The sequence below is a fragment of the Aquarana catesbeiana genome, linkage group LG06, assembly GCF_042186555.1.
Source record: "Aquarana catesbeiana isolate 2022-GZ linkage group LG06, ASM4218655v1, whole genome shotgun sequence".
NCBI lineage: Eukaryota > Metazoa > Chordata > Amphibia > Anura > Ranidae > Aquarana > Aquarana catesbeiana.
The window spans coordinates 211415127-211435378 of NC_133329.1; the positions used below are offsets into that span (position 1 = coordinate 211415127).

The 20252-nt window shown below is 44.7% G+C and overlaps 1 protein-coding gene across 3 annotated transcripts in view; it reads left to right on the forward strand.

Annotated features, from left to right (window-relative positions):
• The window catches only part of USP7 (ubiquitin specific peptidase 7), a 636127-nt gene that overhangs the window by 327830 nt on the left and 288045 nt on the right, over positions 1–20252 (forward strand). For all 3 annotated transcript variants that reach the window (XM_073632969.1, XM_073632970.1, XM_073632971.1), the window contains one exon: positions 18397–18541. In XM_073632969.1, coding sequence (XP_073489070.1) covers positions 18397–18541 — 145 coding nt within the window. The remainder of the gene's footprint in view (positions 1–18396; positions 18542–20252) is intronic.

Sequence of the window (20252 nt, forward strand, 5' to 3'; positions counted from 1 at the left end):
CAGACCTGCTATCGCAAGGACCAGTGTTCCGTCCTACTTTACAAACACTAAATTTAACAGTTTCGCTGTTGAAACCCACATTCTAAAGAATCGTGGGCTTTCAGGCTCAGTGATACCTACCTTGATTAATGCAAGGAAGCCAGCTTCCATAGTCATTTGTTATATAGAGTCTGGAAGGCATATGTTTCTTGGTGTGAATCAAGGGATTGGCATCCTAGGAAATATGTCCTGGGTAGAATTCTTGCCTTTCTGCAAATATGGCTAGAGATGAAGCTGGCCTTTAGTACTATCAAGGGCCAGGTCTCGGCCTTATAGGTGTTGTTTCAACGTCCGCTGGCTTCACATTCTTTGATCCGAAGCTTTATACAGGGGGTAATGCCGCTTAATCCTTCAGTTAAAGCACCCCTGAACCCTTGGGACTTGAATTTAGTTCTGTCGGCATTACAGAAACAGCCTTTTAAGCTGATACGACATGTTCCTTTGGTCCTTTTTACAAGGAAACTAGTTTTTCTCCCTTCGTCTTTCAGGACAGCACCTGGAGAGAGCGCAGCTCCACCCACTTTCCCAGGAAACACTGCAGTCAGTTTCTTTAAAGACCGGACACTTCCACCATGGCCTCAGTTGTAGTGTTTCCTCCGCCATGGTGGAAGCGCTGCAGGGAACCAGGGGTGTGCTGCGCTTTCTCCAGGTGGTGAAAGTTAGGGCATACCGGATCGTTTTTTCTTCTTTTCCAAAGACAGCCCAGCATCCTCCCTGACGTGTGGGGGATTCTCCGGTGCCTCCTCCTCTTCATGCTCGGCGAGAGCCAGGCTGCGAGGGTCCCGCTCCTACAGACCGGTGGCAGGGCTGTGGAGTAGAGCGGCATCTATTCCACGGGCAGCACGCCTTCCGGGTTCGGATGGCAAGCGTGTCATTTCCGACCGGGGGCGGGGCCTCGAGCGGCGCGACGCGGCTTCCGGTTCCGGCCGCTGGAACGCAGGAGGGGGGGGCGGTCTCCATGGCTGATTTCATTTCCGGCCCTCACAGCGGTGAGCGGCCCGGGAAAATCAAATAAAAGAGCACAAACGCCGCTGTGTGTCCTGTCAATAATGGAGGACGATCAGACGGCGGTGGCAGGAGCAGGAGCCACAACAATCAGCCAGGCTCAGGTAAGCAGGGATACTGGTCTCTGTCTTTTACTCTATGGGCATTTATAATGTTTAGTTATTATCCCTTCCCTAAAAAAAAAAAAAAAAAAAAGTGGGGAGCCTGCAGATCACTTGGTCCTGAGTACTAAAGGAGGGATAAGTGATTAATTATGTTTTAAGGTGGATCTGTGGGGTGATTCACCGGCTGTGGAACAGATCATAGGTGTTAAAGGGTTAACTTCCTTGGTGGTGTTTTTTTCTGTGTTCCTTATACAGCATGTAAACTGTTGTTTGTGAAAAATGGTTCAGCTATTGTCTTTTTTCCCTTGGGATATTGCAGAAGGCTAAGGAAAAGACCAAGCATGTCTCCCCTATTGTTAAAAGGAAGTGTCCCTCTTGTAAGGGGTTACTGAGGGATTCCTGGCCCAAAGTATTATGCAAATCTTGCATTACGGACATAGTTAAGGAGGAGACAGCTCCTGCTAGTCCTGCAGCTCAACAAAGCGAATTGCTAAGCTCTTTCAGGAAGGAACTGGCAGACACCTTTGAGTCCTTCAGGTCCTACCTAGATAGGCGTCCAACGGCGCATAGCAGTGTGGTGCCACATTCTCAATCCTCTGTTTCAGCATCCAGAGGGGGCAGCGACTCAGAGGAGGAGGAAAGTAACATTTTACTAAATTCGGAGGAGGAAGCAGAAGAAGTAAATGAAGCTTCTTCTCCTTCTTCTAGGTACAAGTTATCCCTTGAGGAGGTAGATGATTTACTAAGAACAATTCATACTACCCTTAACATCACAGAGGATAAGGCTCAGCTATCCCTACACGATAAGATGTTCCAAGGCCTCGGGGAGGAAAAACACAGGGTTTTTCCTGTACATAAATTCCTATCAGAGACCATTAAAAGGGAGTGGAAGGATCCAGAGAGAGCCCCCTTCTTTTCTAAATCCCTCAAGCGAAGGTTTCCGTTTGATGAGGATAGCTCGCATATTTGGAATAAAAAGCCAAGACTAGACGCAGCCTTTTCCCAGGTATCTAGGAATACTGACCTGGCCTTTGAGGACATGGGTATCCTTAAAGATACCATGGACAAAAAGGCAGACTCCCTATTAAGGAAGGCATGGGATTCTTCTTTAGCAAATTTGAAGCCTGCCATGGCCTCAACTGTGGTAGCCAGAAATCTGGAACACTGGCTGGAGCAGCTGAAGATCCACATTGAGGCAGGGACGCCTCGTAAGGATCTGCTAGATACGCTACCGGTGTTATCAAAGGCGGTAGGGTATATAGCAGATGCCTCAGCGGAGTCAATCAGGATGTCAGCCAGATCCACAGCTCTGATAAACTCAGCTCGCAGGGCGTTATGGGTCAAGACATGGACAGGGGATACTGCTTCAAAGACAAAATTATGCGGTTTACCCTTTGAAGGTGATCTAGTGTTTGGCCCTGGGCTGGAAGCTATTCTTGACAGAACAGCTGACAAAAAGAAGGCTTTCCCTATAAAGAAGAAGGTACTTCCGCAAGGCAACAGAAATTTTCGTGCTTTTCGAAAGATCCCAGATACCAAAGAGGCAGGCTACAAAAGGCCTTGGAAGTCTCAAAGAGGGAGGGGTAAGTCAGGAGTACTTTTTCGCCCCCCAACCACAAGCCCAAAAACCCAGTGACGGTCAGCCAACTGTGGGAGCAAGGTTACAGACCTTCTTTTTACAGTGGAAGACTATAACAAGCAGCCAGTTTATCCTCAGGACCATCTTGGAGGGTTACAGGCTGGAATTTTCTCAACCTCCTCCTGTGCGTTTTTACATAACCCAGGCTCCCCGAGACTCAGAAAAGTCACTAGCAATGACAGCTATCCTGAAGGACTTGATGCTACAAAAGGTGATAGTGAACGTACCCCCTGGGGAATTAGAACAGGGGTGCTATTCACACATATTTCTTGTGAAGAAACCGTCGGGAAAATTCAGGCTCATCCTGAACCTGAAGATTCTAAACAAGACTATCAGGTACAAGAAGTTCAGGATGGACACAATATTCTCAGTAAAGAATCTCCTGACCCCGGGATGTTTTATGGCTTCCATAGACCTGAGAGATGCATACTTGCATGTACCAGTAGCGTCAACATCTCAGAAGCACCTAAGGTTTGCGATAAAACTGGGGGAATCTACCCTTCATCTCCAGTTCAGAGCTCTCCCTTTCGGGCTGTCATCTTCTCCGAGGATTTTTACAAAAGTCCTGGCGGAGGCCTTGGCCCCACTCAGAGTAGAGGGGGTATCAGTCCTGCCCTATCTGGACGATCTACTAATTTTTGCCAAAACAAGGGACCTGTTAGTGAGAGATCTGGAAAAGACAATGAGACACCTGGTAGGTCTAGGATGGATAATCAACGAGGAGAAATCAAACTTGATTCCATCTCAGACCATACTATTCTTGGGTTACACGATAGATTCCATCCAGGAGAAAATTTTTCTCCCCGAAGGGAAGAGGGAGAAGCTTCAGGAGGCAGTGAAGAAGACGCAGACGAATATGCCAATCTCCATAAGAGCAGCTATGTCGGTCTTAGGGCTACTCACTGCGACTATTCCAGCGGTGCAGTGGGCACGTCTACATGGAAGGGAGCTCCAGCAGACAATTTTAACGAGTTGGTCCTATGGAGAGTCCCTAGAAAAATTAATAAGGATACCTGCGCGGGTTCAGAGGAAGCTTTGGTGGTGGAGAAATCACTCAAACCTGAACAGGGGTCTGCTCTGGAGTTTTCCTTTGCAGAAAAGATTAACAACAGACGCAAGTTCCTGGGGTTGGGGCGCCCACCTGGACGAGCAGATGGCTCAGGGGAGTTGGACAGACTGGGAAGCCAGAAAGTCCTCCAATTGGAGAGAGCTGAGGGCTATTCTCTTGGGTCTATGGGCCTTCGAAAGAACAGTCCGGGGCCATCATGTTCAGGTCCTATCGGACAATGCCACAGCGGTGGCCTATATATCAAGGCAGGGAGGAACAAGGAGCAGGGCTCTGCTATCCTTGGCACTCCAGATTCTAGCCTGGGCAGAAGACAGGCTAAACTCCATAACAGCGATACATCTGAAGGGAGATTTAAACCTTATGGCAGACTTTCTGAGCAGAGAAAGAGTACTGGAAGCAGAATGGAGTCTAAATGTAGAGACTTTTCAACAACTAACAGAAAGATGGGGAATGCCCCAAATAGATCTTTTCGCATCCCAAAAGAATGCAAAAGTAGAGGCCTTCTTCTCACTGAACAGGCAGGATCAGGCAGAGGGATTGGATGCATTAGCGCAGCCATGGAAATTCCAGTTGTGCTACGCCTTTCCCCCCTTTCAGATGATCCCCTTGGTCTTAAGAAAGCTACAGAAAGAGAACACGACTATGATTCTGGTGGCTCCTTTCTGGCCCAAACGGGCTTGGTTCGCAACAATACAGGGGATGGCGGTGGAACCTTATTGGGAGCTTCCGCTTCGGAAGGACCTCCTAACGCAGGGCCCCCTTCATCACCCAAATACCCAGCATCTCAGGTTGACAGGTTGGTTACTGAGGAGCAGATGTTAAAAAATAAGGGCCTTTCAGATAAACTGGTCTCTACCCTGCTGAACAGTCGTAAGGAGGTTACCAGGGCCATCTACTTCAAAACGTGGAAACGATTTAATAGCTGGTGTGCGATTAGGATACTTTCGCCACAGGAAATCGCTTCAGTGCTAGAGTTTCTCCATGAGGGAATGGAGATGGGGTTGGCAGCTAGCACCCTAAAAGTGCAGGTAGCTGCATTATCGGTTTTTCTTGAGAGGCAGTTATCAAGGGAGCCGCTTATTATTAGGTTTTTCAAGGCATTGGCCAGAGCTAGGCCAATACCTTTTAAGTTTTTTCCTAGATGGGACCTGTCTGTGGTTCTGCGGGGTCTAATCAAAGGGCCGTTTGAACCTCCAGAGGAAGCGTCAATCAGGCTATGGTCGTTAAAAATAGTCCTGTTAGTAGCAGTAACTTCAGCTAGGAGAGTAAGCGAGTTACAAGCTCTTTCCATAAGAGAACCTTTTTGTTATATTTTTCCAGACCGGGTAGTGCTAAAAACTGACCCGGGTTTCTTGCCAAAGGTGGCATCAGCATTTCATAGGGAACAAGAGATAATTCTCCCTACCTTTTGTCCTAACCCGTCCAGTGCTAAGGAGAGGTCTTTCCATTCCCTGGACGTGAGAAGGTGTTTATTACATTATATAGAGATAACGAAAGATTTTAGAAGATCAGATTCACTCTTTGTTCTCTTCTCTGGTCCACGGAAGGGGTATAGAGCATCCAAAAGCACCATAGGTAGATGGCTCAGAATGGCCATCAGCGAAGCTTATAAAGCTTCAGGAGCAGAGCCCCCTAAGGGGGTAGTAGCCCATTCAACAAGGGCAGTAGCAACGTCCTGGGCGGAGAGGGCAGGGGCTTCCCCGGGTCGGATCTGTAAAGCGGCCACGTGGACAAGTTTCTCCACCTTCACCCGCCACTACAGGTTGGACTTGCTATCAGCAGCGGAACAGTCGTTTGGCAGGAAGGTCCTGCAGGCGGTGGTCCCACCCTAGAGTAAGTACTCTTTTATCATCTCCAGGTGCTGTCCTGAAAGACGAAGGGAGAAAACCCTAGTTAGACTTACCGGTAACGGTATTTCTACGAGTCTTTCAGGACAGCGCCGATGACCCGCCCTAAGTTTTGAGGTTGTAAGATGTGTTATTGCTGTGTTCTGCTTATCTAATTTCAGCATGGCTGGAGGTACTCTATGAACAACTGAGGCCATGGTGGAAGTGTCCGGTCTTTAAAGAAACTGACTGCAGTGTTTCCTGGGAAAGTGGGTGGAGCTGCGCTCTCTCCAGGTGCTGTCCTGAAAGACTCGTAGAAATACCGTTACCGGTAAGTCTAACTAGGGTTTTCTGGTAGCCATTCCTTCTGCAAGAATGGTATCAGAGCTGGCGGCTCTTTCTTGTAAAGAGCCATATTTAATCGTTCACAAGGATAGAGTGGTATTGCGTCCTCATCCTAGCTTTCTGCCGAAGGTGGTTTCAGATTTTCACCTAAACCAGGATATTGTTTTACCTTAATTTTTTCCAGAACCATGTTCTAAGGAAGAAAAATCACTACACTCTTTGGCTGTAGTGAGAGCGGTCAAGATCTATTTGTAGGCGACTGCTCAGATTCGGAAAACAGATGTTTTGTTCATGTTGCCGGAAGGTCCTAGGAAAGGACAGGTAGCATCAAAATCCACTATTGCAAAATGGACTAGGCAGGTAATTCAAGCTTATGGCTTGAAGAGGAAGGTTCCACCTTTTCAGGTCAAAGCGCACTCCACCAGGGCTGTTAGTGCTTCGTGGGCAGTGCATCACTAAGCCTCCATGGCTCTGTCCCGTGATGTACGATAAAGAAAATAGGATTTTTATAACGGCTTACCTGTAAAATCCTTGGAGTACATCACGGGACACAGAGGTCCCTTCCCTCTTTCTGGTTACACGTGTATTGCTTTGCTACAAAACTGAGGTACTCCCGGTAAGGGGAGGGGTTATATGGGGAATTGAACTTCCTGTTTAGGATATGCCAGTGTCCCATCACCTAAAGGTGCCATGTAACCCAGACAGTAATTACTGTGGCTCTGTGTCCCGTGATGTACTCCAAGAAAAGGATTTTATAAGTAAGCTGTTATAAATATCCTATCTCTTTTCAATTATACAGGGATGGCAATACAAAGTCTCAGTGTAGGAGGTGCCTCATTTAACCGCTTGCTGACCAGCCACTGTAGTTTTACTGCGGAAACATGGCATGGCTGCGTGAATCGCCGTCATGTTACGTTGCTTCTTATTGTGACCACTAGGTGCCGCATTGAGGGTGCAATGAACGGAGCCATGTATTGTAAAATCTTGGATAAGAACAGTCTTCCCTCAGCCAGAACATTGAAGATGGGTTGTTGATGGGTCTTCCAGCATGACAATGACCCAAAACATACCACCGAGGCAACAAAGCAGTGGCTCTACAAGATGCACGTTAACCTCTCTGGCGGTCTGATTATGTCAGTATTTTTGAATGTCTAAGCAGTACATTGCTTTGCATGGAAATTAGTTATTTTATATTGTAGGCCTGTATTTCTTAGGAACAACTTGCTTAAATCTGTCGAAACGAGAGTCTAGTAGACATTCTGGATATGTTAACGTTTGAAACACACAATCATAAATTATAATATAAATGATTCTAAAAAAAATGTTATTCAATAATGTAATCAAACCAACACTGAAATTTGTCCAAACAAGGGTGCAATATTACTAGTCACTGTAATACTAGACGCTGCATATTGGTTTAGTAAACATCCCTGGTATGAAAAAATTTGAAACGTGGGGCTGCACTAAGTCCAACGCCACAATCGGGACAATGGAACCTGGTTTCCTTTGTGATATTTCTTTCCACTGTCTCCCTTCAAGCAACAAACCATGCACATCCTTATAGGTGCTGACTTTTTCTCGGTTGGTGGGCTGTAGTCCATGAAGTGAAGGCCAGTCAGAATTTCTGGGTCCACCACGCCTACAGCGTGACGTCCAGCTCTAGTCACAGCCATTGATGGTGTTTGGTGGTTCACAAAGATACTTAAAATGAATCATGGGCTTGTCACTCTTTTTTGAGCAGAATGTAGGCATTCCACAAGCATTTCTCAAGAACAGTGGTCTCCAAACTATGGCCCAGGTGCCAGATGCGGCCCTTTGCTTTTATCTGGCACTTGGGGCACTTTCATACACTGATCCCTACAATGGGGCAGATTTCACTGACCCCAATAATGGGGCAAAATTCCTCCCAATGACACCAATAATGGGGCAAAATTCCTCCCAATGACACCGACAGGGCACAATTTCTCCCACTGACACCAAAGATGGGGCATTGTTTTTTCCATTGTCATCAAGACCTTTTTTACTCCCAATGGCCATAGTCCGGCCCCACAAAAATCTTAAAGTGGTAATTCGGCTGAAATTATGCTTTTTAAATAAAAATACCCCTATAATACACAAGCTTAATGTATTCTAGTAAAGTTAGTCTGTAAACTAAGGTCTGTTTTGTTAGTTTATAGCAGTAGTTTGTTATTTTATAAACTTACAGCAGGCCGTGGCCATCTTAAGTGTGGGCATCTGAAGCCAGACTGTATTTCTTCCTGGATCTCCTCCTTGCAGATCTCGCACATGCTCAGTGCAGCACAAGCAGTGTAATAGGTTTCAGGTCAGGTTTCCATAGCAACGGCAGTGTCAGAGGAAGTTGCCGCCCCTTCCCAGGAGGCATTGCAAACAGGAAATGGTGCGATGGGCCGTGGCCAGGGAGGAGGAAGTGAAAAATGAATACAGCAGATATACAGCAGGTGCTGAGAAAAAAAATAAAAAAATATCCAATTTGTTTACAGTGCACAGTTTAGTGAGGGATGCTGAAGAGTTGTAAAAGTGGGTGGAACTCCACTTTAAGGACAATAAAATGGCCCTTTGTTTAGTAAGTTGAGACCCCTGCTCAAGAAGATGCCTGAAGATCATTTTGTAGTACTTCTTTTGCTGTTTCCTCATTGCTGGGTAGAATGTCATTGCTTGGTCGGCTCTGTCGACACCTCTCATGGTGTTATTGTAGTTTATCACTACTTGTGAAGTGTGAACTTAAATACTTGCGCTAAATGTAATGCAAGTGTTGAAAATATGTGAAATAAATGAATCTGCTGCAGCTGTCACAAAAGTGCTAGAACCTCAAGAAAAAAGATGATATACAGTGCCTTGCAAAAGTGTTCACCCCCTTGACTTAACGATTTTGTTACATTACAGCCTTTAGTTCAATGTTTTTTAAATCTGAATTATATGTGATGGATCAGAACACAATAGTCTAAGTTGATCAAGTAAAATTAGAAATATATATACATAAAACTATTTTTTCAGAAATAAAAAAAACTATAATTGGCATCTGCGTATGTATTCACCCCCTTTGTTATGAAGCCCATAAAAAGCTCTGGTGCAACCAATTGCCTTCAGAAGTCACATAATTAGTGAAATGTCCACCTGTGTGCAATCTAAGTGTAACATGATTTGTCATTATATATATATATATATATACACACCTTTTTGAAAGGCCCCAGAGGCTGCAACACCTAAGCAAAAGGCACCACTAACCAAACACTGCTGTGAAGACCAAGGAACTCTCCAAACAAGTAAGGGACAATGTTGTTGAGAAGTTCAAGTCAGGGTTAGGTTCTAAAAAAAATAAAAATCTTTGATCCCTAGGAGCACCATCAAATCTATCATAACCAAATGGAAAGAACATGGCACAACAACAAACCTGCCAAGAGACAGCAGCACACCAAAACTCACGGACTGGGCAAGGAGGGCATTAATAAGAGAGGCAGCACAGAGACCTATAGTAACCTTGGAGGAGCTGCAGAGTTCCACAGCAGACACTGGACTATCTGTACATAGGACGACAATAAGCCGTACGCTCCATAGAGTTGGCTTAATGGCAGAGTGGCCAGAAGAAAGCCATTACTTTCAGCAAAAAACAAAATGGCACGTTTTGAGTTTGCGAAAAGGCAAGTGGGAAACTCCCAAAAGGTATGGAGGAAGTTGCTCTGGTCTGATGAGACTAAAACTGAACTTTTTGGCCCTCAAAGAAAATGCTGTCTGGTGCAAACCCAACACATCACATCACCCAAAGAACACCATCCCCACAGTGAAACGTGGTGGCGGCATCATGCTGTGGGGATGTTTTTCAGCAGTCGGCACTGGGAAACTGGTCAGGGTTGAGGGTGGATGGTGCTAAATACAGGGATATTCTTGAGCAAAACCTGTATCACTCTGTGATTTGAGGCTAGGATGGAGGTTCGCCTTCCAGCAGGACAATGACCCCAAACACACTGCTAAAGCAACACTTGAGTGGTTTAAGGGGAAACATGTAAATGTGTTTGGAATGGCCTAGTCAAAGCCCAGACCTCAATCCAATAGAAAATCTGTGGTCAGACTTAAAGATTGCTGTACACAAGCGCAAACCATCCAACTTGCTGGAGCAGTTTTGCAAGGAGGAATGGGCAAAATCCCCAGTGGTAAGATATGGCAAGCTCTTAGAGACTTATCCAAAGCGACTTGGAGCTGTGATAGCCGCAAAAGTTGGCTCTACAAAGTATTGACTTTAGGGGGTGAATAGTTATGTACATTTTACCTTTTTCTGTTATATTGTCCTATTGTATGCGTCACACTGACCAGTTTCCCAGTCCTGACTGCTGGAAAACATCCCCACATCATGATGCTGCCACCACCATGTTTCACTGGGGGGATGGTGTTCTTTGGGTGATGTGATGTGTTGGGTTTGCGCCAGACATAGCGTTTTCTTTGGCCAAAAAGTTCAATTTTAGTCTCATCAGACCAGAGCAACTTCCTCTCTACATTTTGGGAGTCTCCCACATGCCTTTTCGCAAACTCAAAACGTGCCATTTTGTTTTTTGCTAAAAGTAATGGCTTTCTTCTGGTCACTCTGCCATAAAGCCCAACTCTATGGAGTGTATGGCTTATTGTCGTCCTTTGTACAGATGCTCCAGTCTCTGCTGTGGAACTCTGCAACTCCTCCAGGGTTACCTTAGGTCTCTGTGCTGCCTCTTTGATTAATGCCCTCCTTGCCGGTCCGTAAGTTTTGGGTTTGTGGCCGTCTCTTGGCAGGTTTGCTGTTGTGCCATATTCTTTCCATTTGGGTATGATAGATTTGATGGTACTCCTAGGGATCATCAAAGATTTGGATTTTTTTTATAACCTAACCCTGACTTGTACTTCGCAACAACATTGTCCCTTAGTTGTTTGCAGAGATGCTTGGTCTTCATGGCAGTGCTTGGTTAGTGGTGCCTCTTGCTTTGGTGTTGCAGCCTCTGGGGCCTTTCAAAAAGGTGTGTATATGTAATGACAGATCATGTGACACTTAGATTGCACACAGGTGGACATTATTTCACTAATTATGTGACTTCTGAAGGTAATTGGTTGCACCAGAGCTTTTTATGGGCTTCATAACAAAGGAGATGAATACATACGCACATGCCAATTATCATTTTTTTTATTTCTGAAAAATAGTTTTATGCATATATTTTTCTAATTTTACATCACCAACTTAGACTATTGTGTTCTGATCCATCACATATAATTCAGATTAAAAAAACATTGTAATGTAACAAAATAGGTAAAAAGCCAAGGGGGGGTGAATACTTTTGCAAGGCACTGTATGAGCACCTAATTCATTGCACTTCTAACTTCTAGGAAGTGTGGGTTTGTCCACATCCTGCAAGCGCTGTTCATATTTTTTTTTTATCACTACTTGTGGCTTCATGATTTCTTTCCCACCTTTCGTGCATACCATAACAGTGGAGGTATTATGAACTGTACTCATTGGGCACACATCTTTCTTGTAGTGCCATCATTTTGCCTTTCTGCCAGGCAACCATTTCTCCAGTCTTCAGCTTTTTATTGGCGGCATGTTGTGCCGGTTAGCCCCAACAGTTCCATAGGCATCTGTTTTGTTTTGCAGAAGAAAATCAAAGTTCAGGCGATGTCTAAAAGTTGCCGGTTATTACGCAATAGTCCTGATTTAGCAATGGCTCAATGAGTGAAAGAATGGAAGATGTTGCCATTCCATAGTTGCTGTGTTTTGGATTGAATTTTGTTCCTTTTCCAGTGTATGACTGACTGAATTCCAAATGTAGCCAGTTGACAATTTGCATAGCATGTAGGATTTTACACCAAACCGTGCTCTTTGATGCAATGTATTTTGGTGCAGGATGAGTAGTTTCGTCAAATTCTTTGTTGTTTTCGAAGTGGTAAATATTTCATGATCAGGGAAAATGTGTACGCTGACATGACTGTGCCAAAGAATGAAGTGGCAAGTAATTTATTAGTTATCCAATACCACTTCTGCAGGGGTTTCTTCACAACACCCTGTATTAGGCCCAGAAATTTACAAATGTCATCTTTGGTCACTGGTTCCCACTTTCTGCTTCTTTGAAATGTCAGATGCGTAGCAGCTAATTGTTGCTCTTTGTACCGGTTTATCTCCGTAACTTTTTTTTCAATAACCTCATCGGTCAAAAATAATTGTAGGTATGCCAAAGGGTTGTCGTGTTCAACATCTGCTTTCATAGCAGATGCTCCAGTAAATGTGAATCTTGGGGGCGCTGCCTGATCCCTACCACAGTCAATCGAGCACCAAGTTTGCACATCACTGAGCTCAGCTGCAGAATTGTCGCAGTCGTCACTTTCCATGTCTGACGAATTTCCCCTTGAATCACTATCGCTCAATTCTACAAGTGATTCTAAGTTACCATCGCTGTTTTCTAGCGGTCTAAAACCGCTTTTGACCTAAAGGAACGCTTTTGGGATGCCATGGACGTTCTCAAGTTTCCAGGCAGAAAGAACGGTAAAATTGCAGGCAGGGCACTGGACAAAACTGAGCTGAAATGGTTTGATACAGTAATGTAATACTAACAAATTACAATGTATTGTGTGTAGGTTATGTTTTCAACTTTTTTGAATTTCCTGCCTGGCTCCCCCCCCCCCCCCCCCCCCCCCCCACGCAGCTTGCAGGGAAGGGAACCCGGAAGACGGATGCTGGACACAGTCGGGAGGACACTGGGGGATCATAGGGACAAGGTAAGAAATGGTACAGCGATACTATGGTGTAACCCCAAGTGTGGCTCGGGGTTACCACTTTTGGTATTGAAAATGAGCCCCGAGCCACACTCAGGATTACCACCAGGGAGGTTATGGTCATGGAGTAGCCTAGCCAGTCTCCAATCTTTAATCCTATGGAAAATTTTATGGAGGGAGCTGAAACTGAGTTGCCATGCGACAGCCAAGAAACCTTAACGTTTGTAAAGTGTGTGTGTTTTTTTTTTTTTGTTTGTTTTCTATAAAAATAACAAACATGTTATACTTACCTGCTCTGTACAGTGGATTTGCACAGAGCAGCCTGGATCATTCTTTTATTTTGGGTACCTCCTAATGTGCTCCTGGCCCCTCCCTCCTGTCGAGTGCCCCCACAACAAGCAGCTTGCTATGGGGGCACTCGAGTCAGTTCCTGGTGTCCATTCAGACACGGAGCTGTGGCCTGACCCCACCCCCTCTCTCCTAATTGAACTCCAAACGACTTGCACATTTCGTGGTGCAAGTCGTTTGGAGTTCACCCCCGTTCTTTTTCGGTGGCTCAGATTTTGACCTTCCTTCAAGAAAGTTTCGAGCAGAAATTGGTCTTGAGTACCATCAAGGGCCAGGTATCGGCCTTGGCGGTCTTTCAGCATCTCCTGGCCACACCCTCCCTGGTACAATACTTTTATTTAAGGGACTCGACATCTGCCCACACCGGTGCGGTCGCCTCTACCACCGTGGAATCTGAACTTGGTGCTTTCAGTTCTGCAGAAGCCTCCCTTTGAAAAATATTCTAGAAATTCCCCTGCTTATGCTATCCCAGAAGGTGGCGATTTTTTTTTGGTGGCTATTACCTCTGCTTGTAGGGTGTTGGAACTGGTGGTGTTATCTTGTCATACCCTCTACTTGGTGGTCCACAAAGATAAGGTGGTTCTTCGCCCATGTCCGTCATTCCTCCCTAAGGTAGTCTCTGATTTACATTTGAATAAAGACATTGTGTTGCCTTCCCTGTGTTCCAGGCCCAAATATTCTAAGGAATTTTCTTTGCATGCCCTGAATGTGATTCGGGTGTATTTGGCAGCCACTAATTCTTTTCAGTAATCAGACTCGCTGTCATCACGGACGAGACAAGAAAAGGGCTGTGTGCTTCTTCTGGGACCATTTCCAGATGTATCAGACGGTTACTCGGGCCTATTCTATCAAGGGTTAGGTCCCTCTTTTCCCTGCAGCAGCATACTCTACTCGGGCGCTTAGTGCTTCTTTGGCCTTCTGTCATCAGGCATCAGTGGCGCAGGTTTGCAAGGCGGCCACTTGGTTGTCGACCACTCACAAAATTCTACAAAGTGGATGTGCTGGCATCTGTGGCTGCTTCTTTTGGTTTTGCAGGCCGCTATTTGGAGGGTCTGTTCCCTCTTGAGGGTGTGTGTTCAGTTTGGACTCCAGTTTTTTGTTGCGCTCCTGTTACCTAGTTGGCTCTTGGGTTTGGCCTTGGGATTTATTTTGTTGTCTCACCCCTCATGTTTGACACCTCTTGGGGATGTCTCTATGGTTCTAAATATGGAGCGCTGTGGCCGTCAATGAATGAAAGAGAAAATGGGATTTTTGTACTTACCGTAAAATCCATTTCTTAGTTAATTGATGGACACCGCACCCACCCCTCTATGGAGTTTTAAATACTTCTGACACTGCTTGTTACTAAACTGAAGGCCTATAGCAGAGAGGGGGGATGTATGCCACATAGGACTTTTCAGCCTTTTTTCCTGCCTAGTGTCCTCCTGTAGGAGGAGGGGGGGGGGGGGGGGCGATTTATAACCTATGATTCTGTACGTGGAGCGCTGTGTCCGTCAATGAACTCAGAGAAATGTATTTTATGGTAAGTATGACAATCCTATTTTTACGCACTGTAGCAGTGGATAAATGAAGTGCAGGTTTGCTTGGAGGGGGCCCACTCCTTAAAACAGAATCAAGATATACCTGAAAGGCACAGGGACACATTTTAAATGCCCAGCAAGAGCACAATGGCAGATGAAGGCATCCAATAGGTCTCCACGCCTTAACCTCAGGATTGTATGGAGCATATGGCTGTTTTCTATTGTCATGTATTATTGAAATTTTGTTTTTATCCATTTTGTTTGTTGGTTTGGTCGATTTGCTGTGAGCTTTTTGATGCATTAGTAACTGGGTAAATTAGATTTGTGTTGAGCGCTGTGGGTTTTCTAAATAGCCTAATTAATTTAGTTACTGCCCCCTTGCCAAATCCAGCAGACAAGTTATACAAAAAGATGGTCACCACCCCAATTTTTAACTAGCCTGTGCAGTAAGGTGCACATGGAAGGGCAATGTACATCACAAAGATTTTCCAGCACACTTACCAGCTATCCTGCAAAAAACAAACCAATTGACCCTTTCTAACTAGGCTTTGCCTTGGAGTAGGCACTGTGGCTTCCACATATATTTGTATACATGTCTAACTAAACCCTGTTTTTTTAAGTTAACTGTAAGACAGGGTCAGTTTTTTTTTTTTTTTCTGATGGCTAGCTGGTAAGGGTGCTGGAAAATCTGTCTGTCTGTAATGTGCATTTCCCTTCCATGTGCACTTTACTGCAGAGGCTAACTATAAATTGGGGTGGTTGTCCTCTTTTTGTATATCATGTAACTCAGGCCTGGTTCACTGTAGTCCAATTTCAGATGCGCCTTGAGTCGCACAGAATCGCATGACAATAGAAAATACATGTTTTCAGTTGCATCCGTTCACATAAATGCTACTTGGCACAGAGCAATTTTGGAGAAGATTCCTGTACTACCTTGGTGTGATTCCAGTGCAATTTTGGCCCATAGAATATGCAGAGAAAGAAAAGACTGAAAATTTTGCCCTGATGAGGCGGCGCTGATGGTGGGCACGGCATAGCAGCAGTGACTCTCCCTGTTCCGGTGATCAGCTTGTGGTTTGTTTTTTGTTTTTTTCTCCTTACGCTGACAGCCGATTACCGATTTTCTGTTTACATCACATGATCAGCTGTCATTGGCTGACAGCTGATCACGTGGTAAGGGGCCGGGATCAGCCCCTTACTCCGGTCTGTAAACAGCCGAGTCTCATTTGACTTGCTGATCAGAGTGCGCCACGTGTGCTTCGATCTTGGGAGGACGTACATGGACGCCCTCCCAGCAATTAAGGGCCGCACTGTAGCAGTCTTTCGGCTATAGAGTGGGAGGTGGTTAAGGCACTGTTAAACACATCGCAGCAGTGTTGACCTAGCCCAAAATTACTCAATGAAAAGGTCAGTGTAATAGCTGGCAACTGTTTTTAGGAGCAAGGGTATGTTTTTCAAAATATTTAGTTTTGAAGGGAAACTCTTATTTAAAAGTGATTGTCCATCTTAAAGTGGATGTAAACCCTCACATATACCCAGTGAAGTGAACAGCCTCAGATGATACACAGGGATGATACAAATCTCCCTACATGTTTTACATGTATATCTTCTGTCTTCAGCTTTATATACTGTTTAGAAAGTGCACATCCTGTTAGATTTTTCTCTTCCTGGTTAGCACTGCAGTGAAGCCTGGGCATACGGCCAAGACAGCTGATTGGAGGAAAGGCACACACCCCCTCTCCTCATAGGTAGAGACTTTCAGCTATGTGCTAATCTGTTTATAGAATCCTCCCCAACACAAAACCCAAAAAGGCTGCTTTTAATTTATCATATGTGACATAGAACTTATCAGGAGTTATCAGGCTGATAGAAGAATGGGGCAGAAGACAGCTACTGAACATGCTTTGAAGAGAGCTAAAACACTGCAGATATATGTGCCCAGCTCAAATTTCGTGAATCGGGTTTACATCCAATTTAAATCATGCAAATGCTCTAATTGTTTCAAGAAACTTCATAAACATGCTGAACTGTTAGCAGTTTGAGTTAAAAAGTTAAGTTTGTAGTCAAAATAGAGCCAAACCACCACCTAAAATGTTGCAGGTCTGCTTAGCAGTTGCTGAATGGCCAATAGGGCTTACATCTGTTGCATTCTTTACGCAATCCACATTTCAGATGGTGGTAGAGCAGGAGCTGCCAGGCATTCTAGATCAGCCTTTTTTTTTTTTTTTTTTTTTTACTGCTGCCCATGTAAACAAGGTGTTTGGTTACTAGATCTACAGGTTTGGTTTACTTTTTCCACCAATGATCTTAAGACCCCTTTCACACTGGGGCGCTTTGCAGGCGCTAGAGCGCTAAAAATAGCACCTGCAAAGTGACCTGAAAGAGCCAGAGGGCTTTCACACTGGAGCAGTGCACTGGCAGGACGCTAAAAAAAGTCTTGCTAGCAGCATCTTTGGAGCGGTGTGTATACCGCTCCTCCACTGCTCCTGCTCATTGAAATCAATGGGCAGCTCGGCTATACCGCCGGCACAGCGCTGCTGCAGCAGCGCTTTGTGGGTGGTTTTAACCCTTTCTTCACCGCTAGCAGGGGGTAAAAGCACCATGCTAGTGGCCGAATAGCGCCGCAAAATTGACAGTAAAGTGCCGCTAAAAATAGCGGCGCTTTACCGCCGACGCACCCACTGCCCCAGTGTGAAAGGGGCCTAAATGTTTAAAGCTGAATTCTAGACAACTGGTAATCTCTAGAAGAAGAAAAATCTGCAGAAGCTTACTCATCCTTTGTATTATGCCCGAAGCAGTAGCAGTGGAATCAAACTAGAAGTAATAATTATCATTAATCATATTGTTGTCATACACAGGTCACAGCATATGTGTAATTGTATGTAATTTTAGTAGTAATATGTGTAGTGTGTTACAAATCGATTTGATCTGTATCAATGTTTCCATAGAGGTATATCATCATCTGGTAATCCAAATTATCCTCAGTCCCCCGACTGGCCAGGGATTCATCTCCTTCTATGCTCCTACTTGGGTTGTGAAGTAGTGGTGGAGGTATTGGTTAAAAGATCTGTCCATTTCATCTGCTGGCTAACATTGCTTCTCCAAATTATAGGACAGTAACAGCCACATTTTCAAGCTTCCTGTCATTACCTACACTACTGCCCTCAAACATGCACTGGGCAAGTACAAAATAATGTAAACTCTAGTTCTTTGTTATGCAATTGTGTCTTTGTGATGCAACCTAGTGATATCACAATTGCTCGCCCTTACTGCCACGTTGTGAGTCACCATGGGTAGATATCTGAACAGTAAAATTTTGTTGTGCGGAAGTGTTATTTATATTTTAAAGCAATAAAACCCGGTGATGGGTTATGAATAATTCACTGTGAACGTTTGTTATTTTCAGTTGTGTTCTTGAGGCTAGCTTTACTGCTGTGATTTCAACAATGATTAGAATACATAAAATGTCTACAAAAAGTTGCCCAAAACTGTACCCATTCATTTAGTGAAGTAATTGTTTTTGTAGTAATCGATGGAGAAAGCCATACATTTTTCACTGCTTCATTTGGAAGATGTTTGTATTACCTAATAGGTGTCATGATCTGATGACTGTTGTAATTTATTTGTTTACTGCTACAGCATGGTTTCTGAGCTCCTCTCCATTATTTAGATTCTGGTTTATCATTGTAAATGCTTTTACCTTCTCTTTTTTTTTTTTTTTTTTTTTTTCTTTTTCTTTTTGTCTTCCCTCCAGTGGTGTAAATTTGATGACGATGTAGTTTCAAGATGTACAAAGGAAGAGGCTATTGAGCATAATTATGGAGGCCATGATGATGACCTGTCTGTACGGCACTGTACAAATGCGTACATGCTGGTTTACATCAGGGAATCCAAGCTTAGTAAGTATTCTGTTTAATGCCTAGAAAGGGCATGCATATACATTCAAATATTTGAACATGCCCTCATATACTTATACTGTTTTTGCCATTAGCGGGTGCAAAGTATGTCGTAGTTTTGTTCACTTCTTGTACTATTGCTTACTACTTAAAAATCGTCACTGGAAGTTAATAGGATTGCCTATAGTCTGCAAATATTGAAGGCATCCTTGTATATTAGTGTAATTGACCAAAATTAAAAATGACACATGATAGTCTTACAGTAGTATTACTGTAGTAGTATGAGGCCAGTAAGTCTGTTTTTCAACTTCCTTTACCAGACCAAGCTATCCAGCAAAGATGGCAAAGTGTTAAGTCAAACCATTTTAAATTAAGGTGGGGGGGGGGGGGGGGGGGTTTGGTCATTTAAAGTACTTTTTTTGACCATACATAAACATATGAAAACTCATTTTATTTTTATTTCAAGCATAAAATTACTTGCACTTTTAAAAACAATATTTGTGGTGTTCCAATACATATGTGTTTTATATGATCTTGTACATCACATATCCTCTAATACATTGTTCCTAAATAATAACCGAAGTTGGGTCTGGTACAACTTAATACATCGGTTCAACCCTTATCGGTCTGGTTGATGGTGTAGCTGCTCAAAAAGACTTTCCTATTCCAAAAGACTTGCGTTTTCAAGAGCAGTGCATAATATAATATATCTTTGTGTATGTATGTGTGTATATGTATATTAGGGTTGCACTGATACTTTATTGCAAGTACTCGCCGATACCTATCGCAAAGGGGTGGGGGGGTCTTATTTTGTTAGGGAGTTTGGAGGGGTGGGGAGTAGAGGGGTAAGTGAGGGCAGGGTAGTTGCGGTTGGGGTGAAATGGGGATTGTGGGGTGGGAAAGTTGAGAAGAAAAAGGCTGTGATCGCTGGGGGAAGGGGATGGGACAGTCATTGGGTGACATGTACTGGGGGTGGGGCATTAGGAGGGCGCAGCACAGGGCGTTAGGAGGGCGCAGCACAGGGCGTTAGGAGGGCGCAGCACAGGGCGTTAGGAGGGCGCAGCACAGGGCGTTAGGAGGGCGCAGCACAGGGCGTTAGGAGGGCGCAGCACAGGGCGTTAGGAGGGCGCAGCACAGGGCGTTAGGAGGGCGCAGCACAGGGCGTTAGGAGGGCGCAGCACAGGGCGTTAGGAGGGCGCAGCACAGGGCGTTAGGAGGGCGCAGCACAGGGCGTTAGGAGGGCGCAGCACAGGGCGTTAGGTATAGACCAGTCTGTATACTGACACCCTACTGTACGTTATATACGGACTGGTGTGTATAACATATATAGTACAGAGTTGGGGTACAGACTGGTATGATTATACTGTATGGTGCCAGTGTATAAGACTGGTCTGTACCCTGCTGACACTGTACTGTACATACTACACCTGTTTGCAGGACTTGCTCCCCTCAATACTCTGTTCCCAAAGCTGCCTCACACTATAGAAAACACGTGCTGATGCTTTTCAGCCCCTTGCCCTTGGCAACCCACCCACTCTGTCATTGGATAGCAACCAGCTATCCAGCCTAGTAACCATCTCTCCCTCTGTACAGGAAGGGAGGAGTCATGACCTCACCCACTCTCTTGTTTAGAGGCAGGAGAGGATCGCTTCGGTGCTGCATAATGAAAAAAGACAGGCGTGTCAGTGTAGCCAGACTGCTCACACTGTGCCGA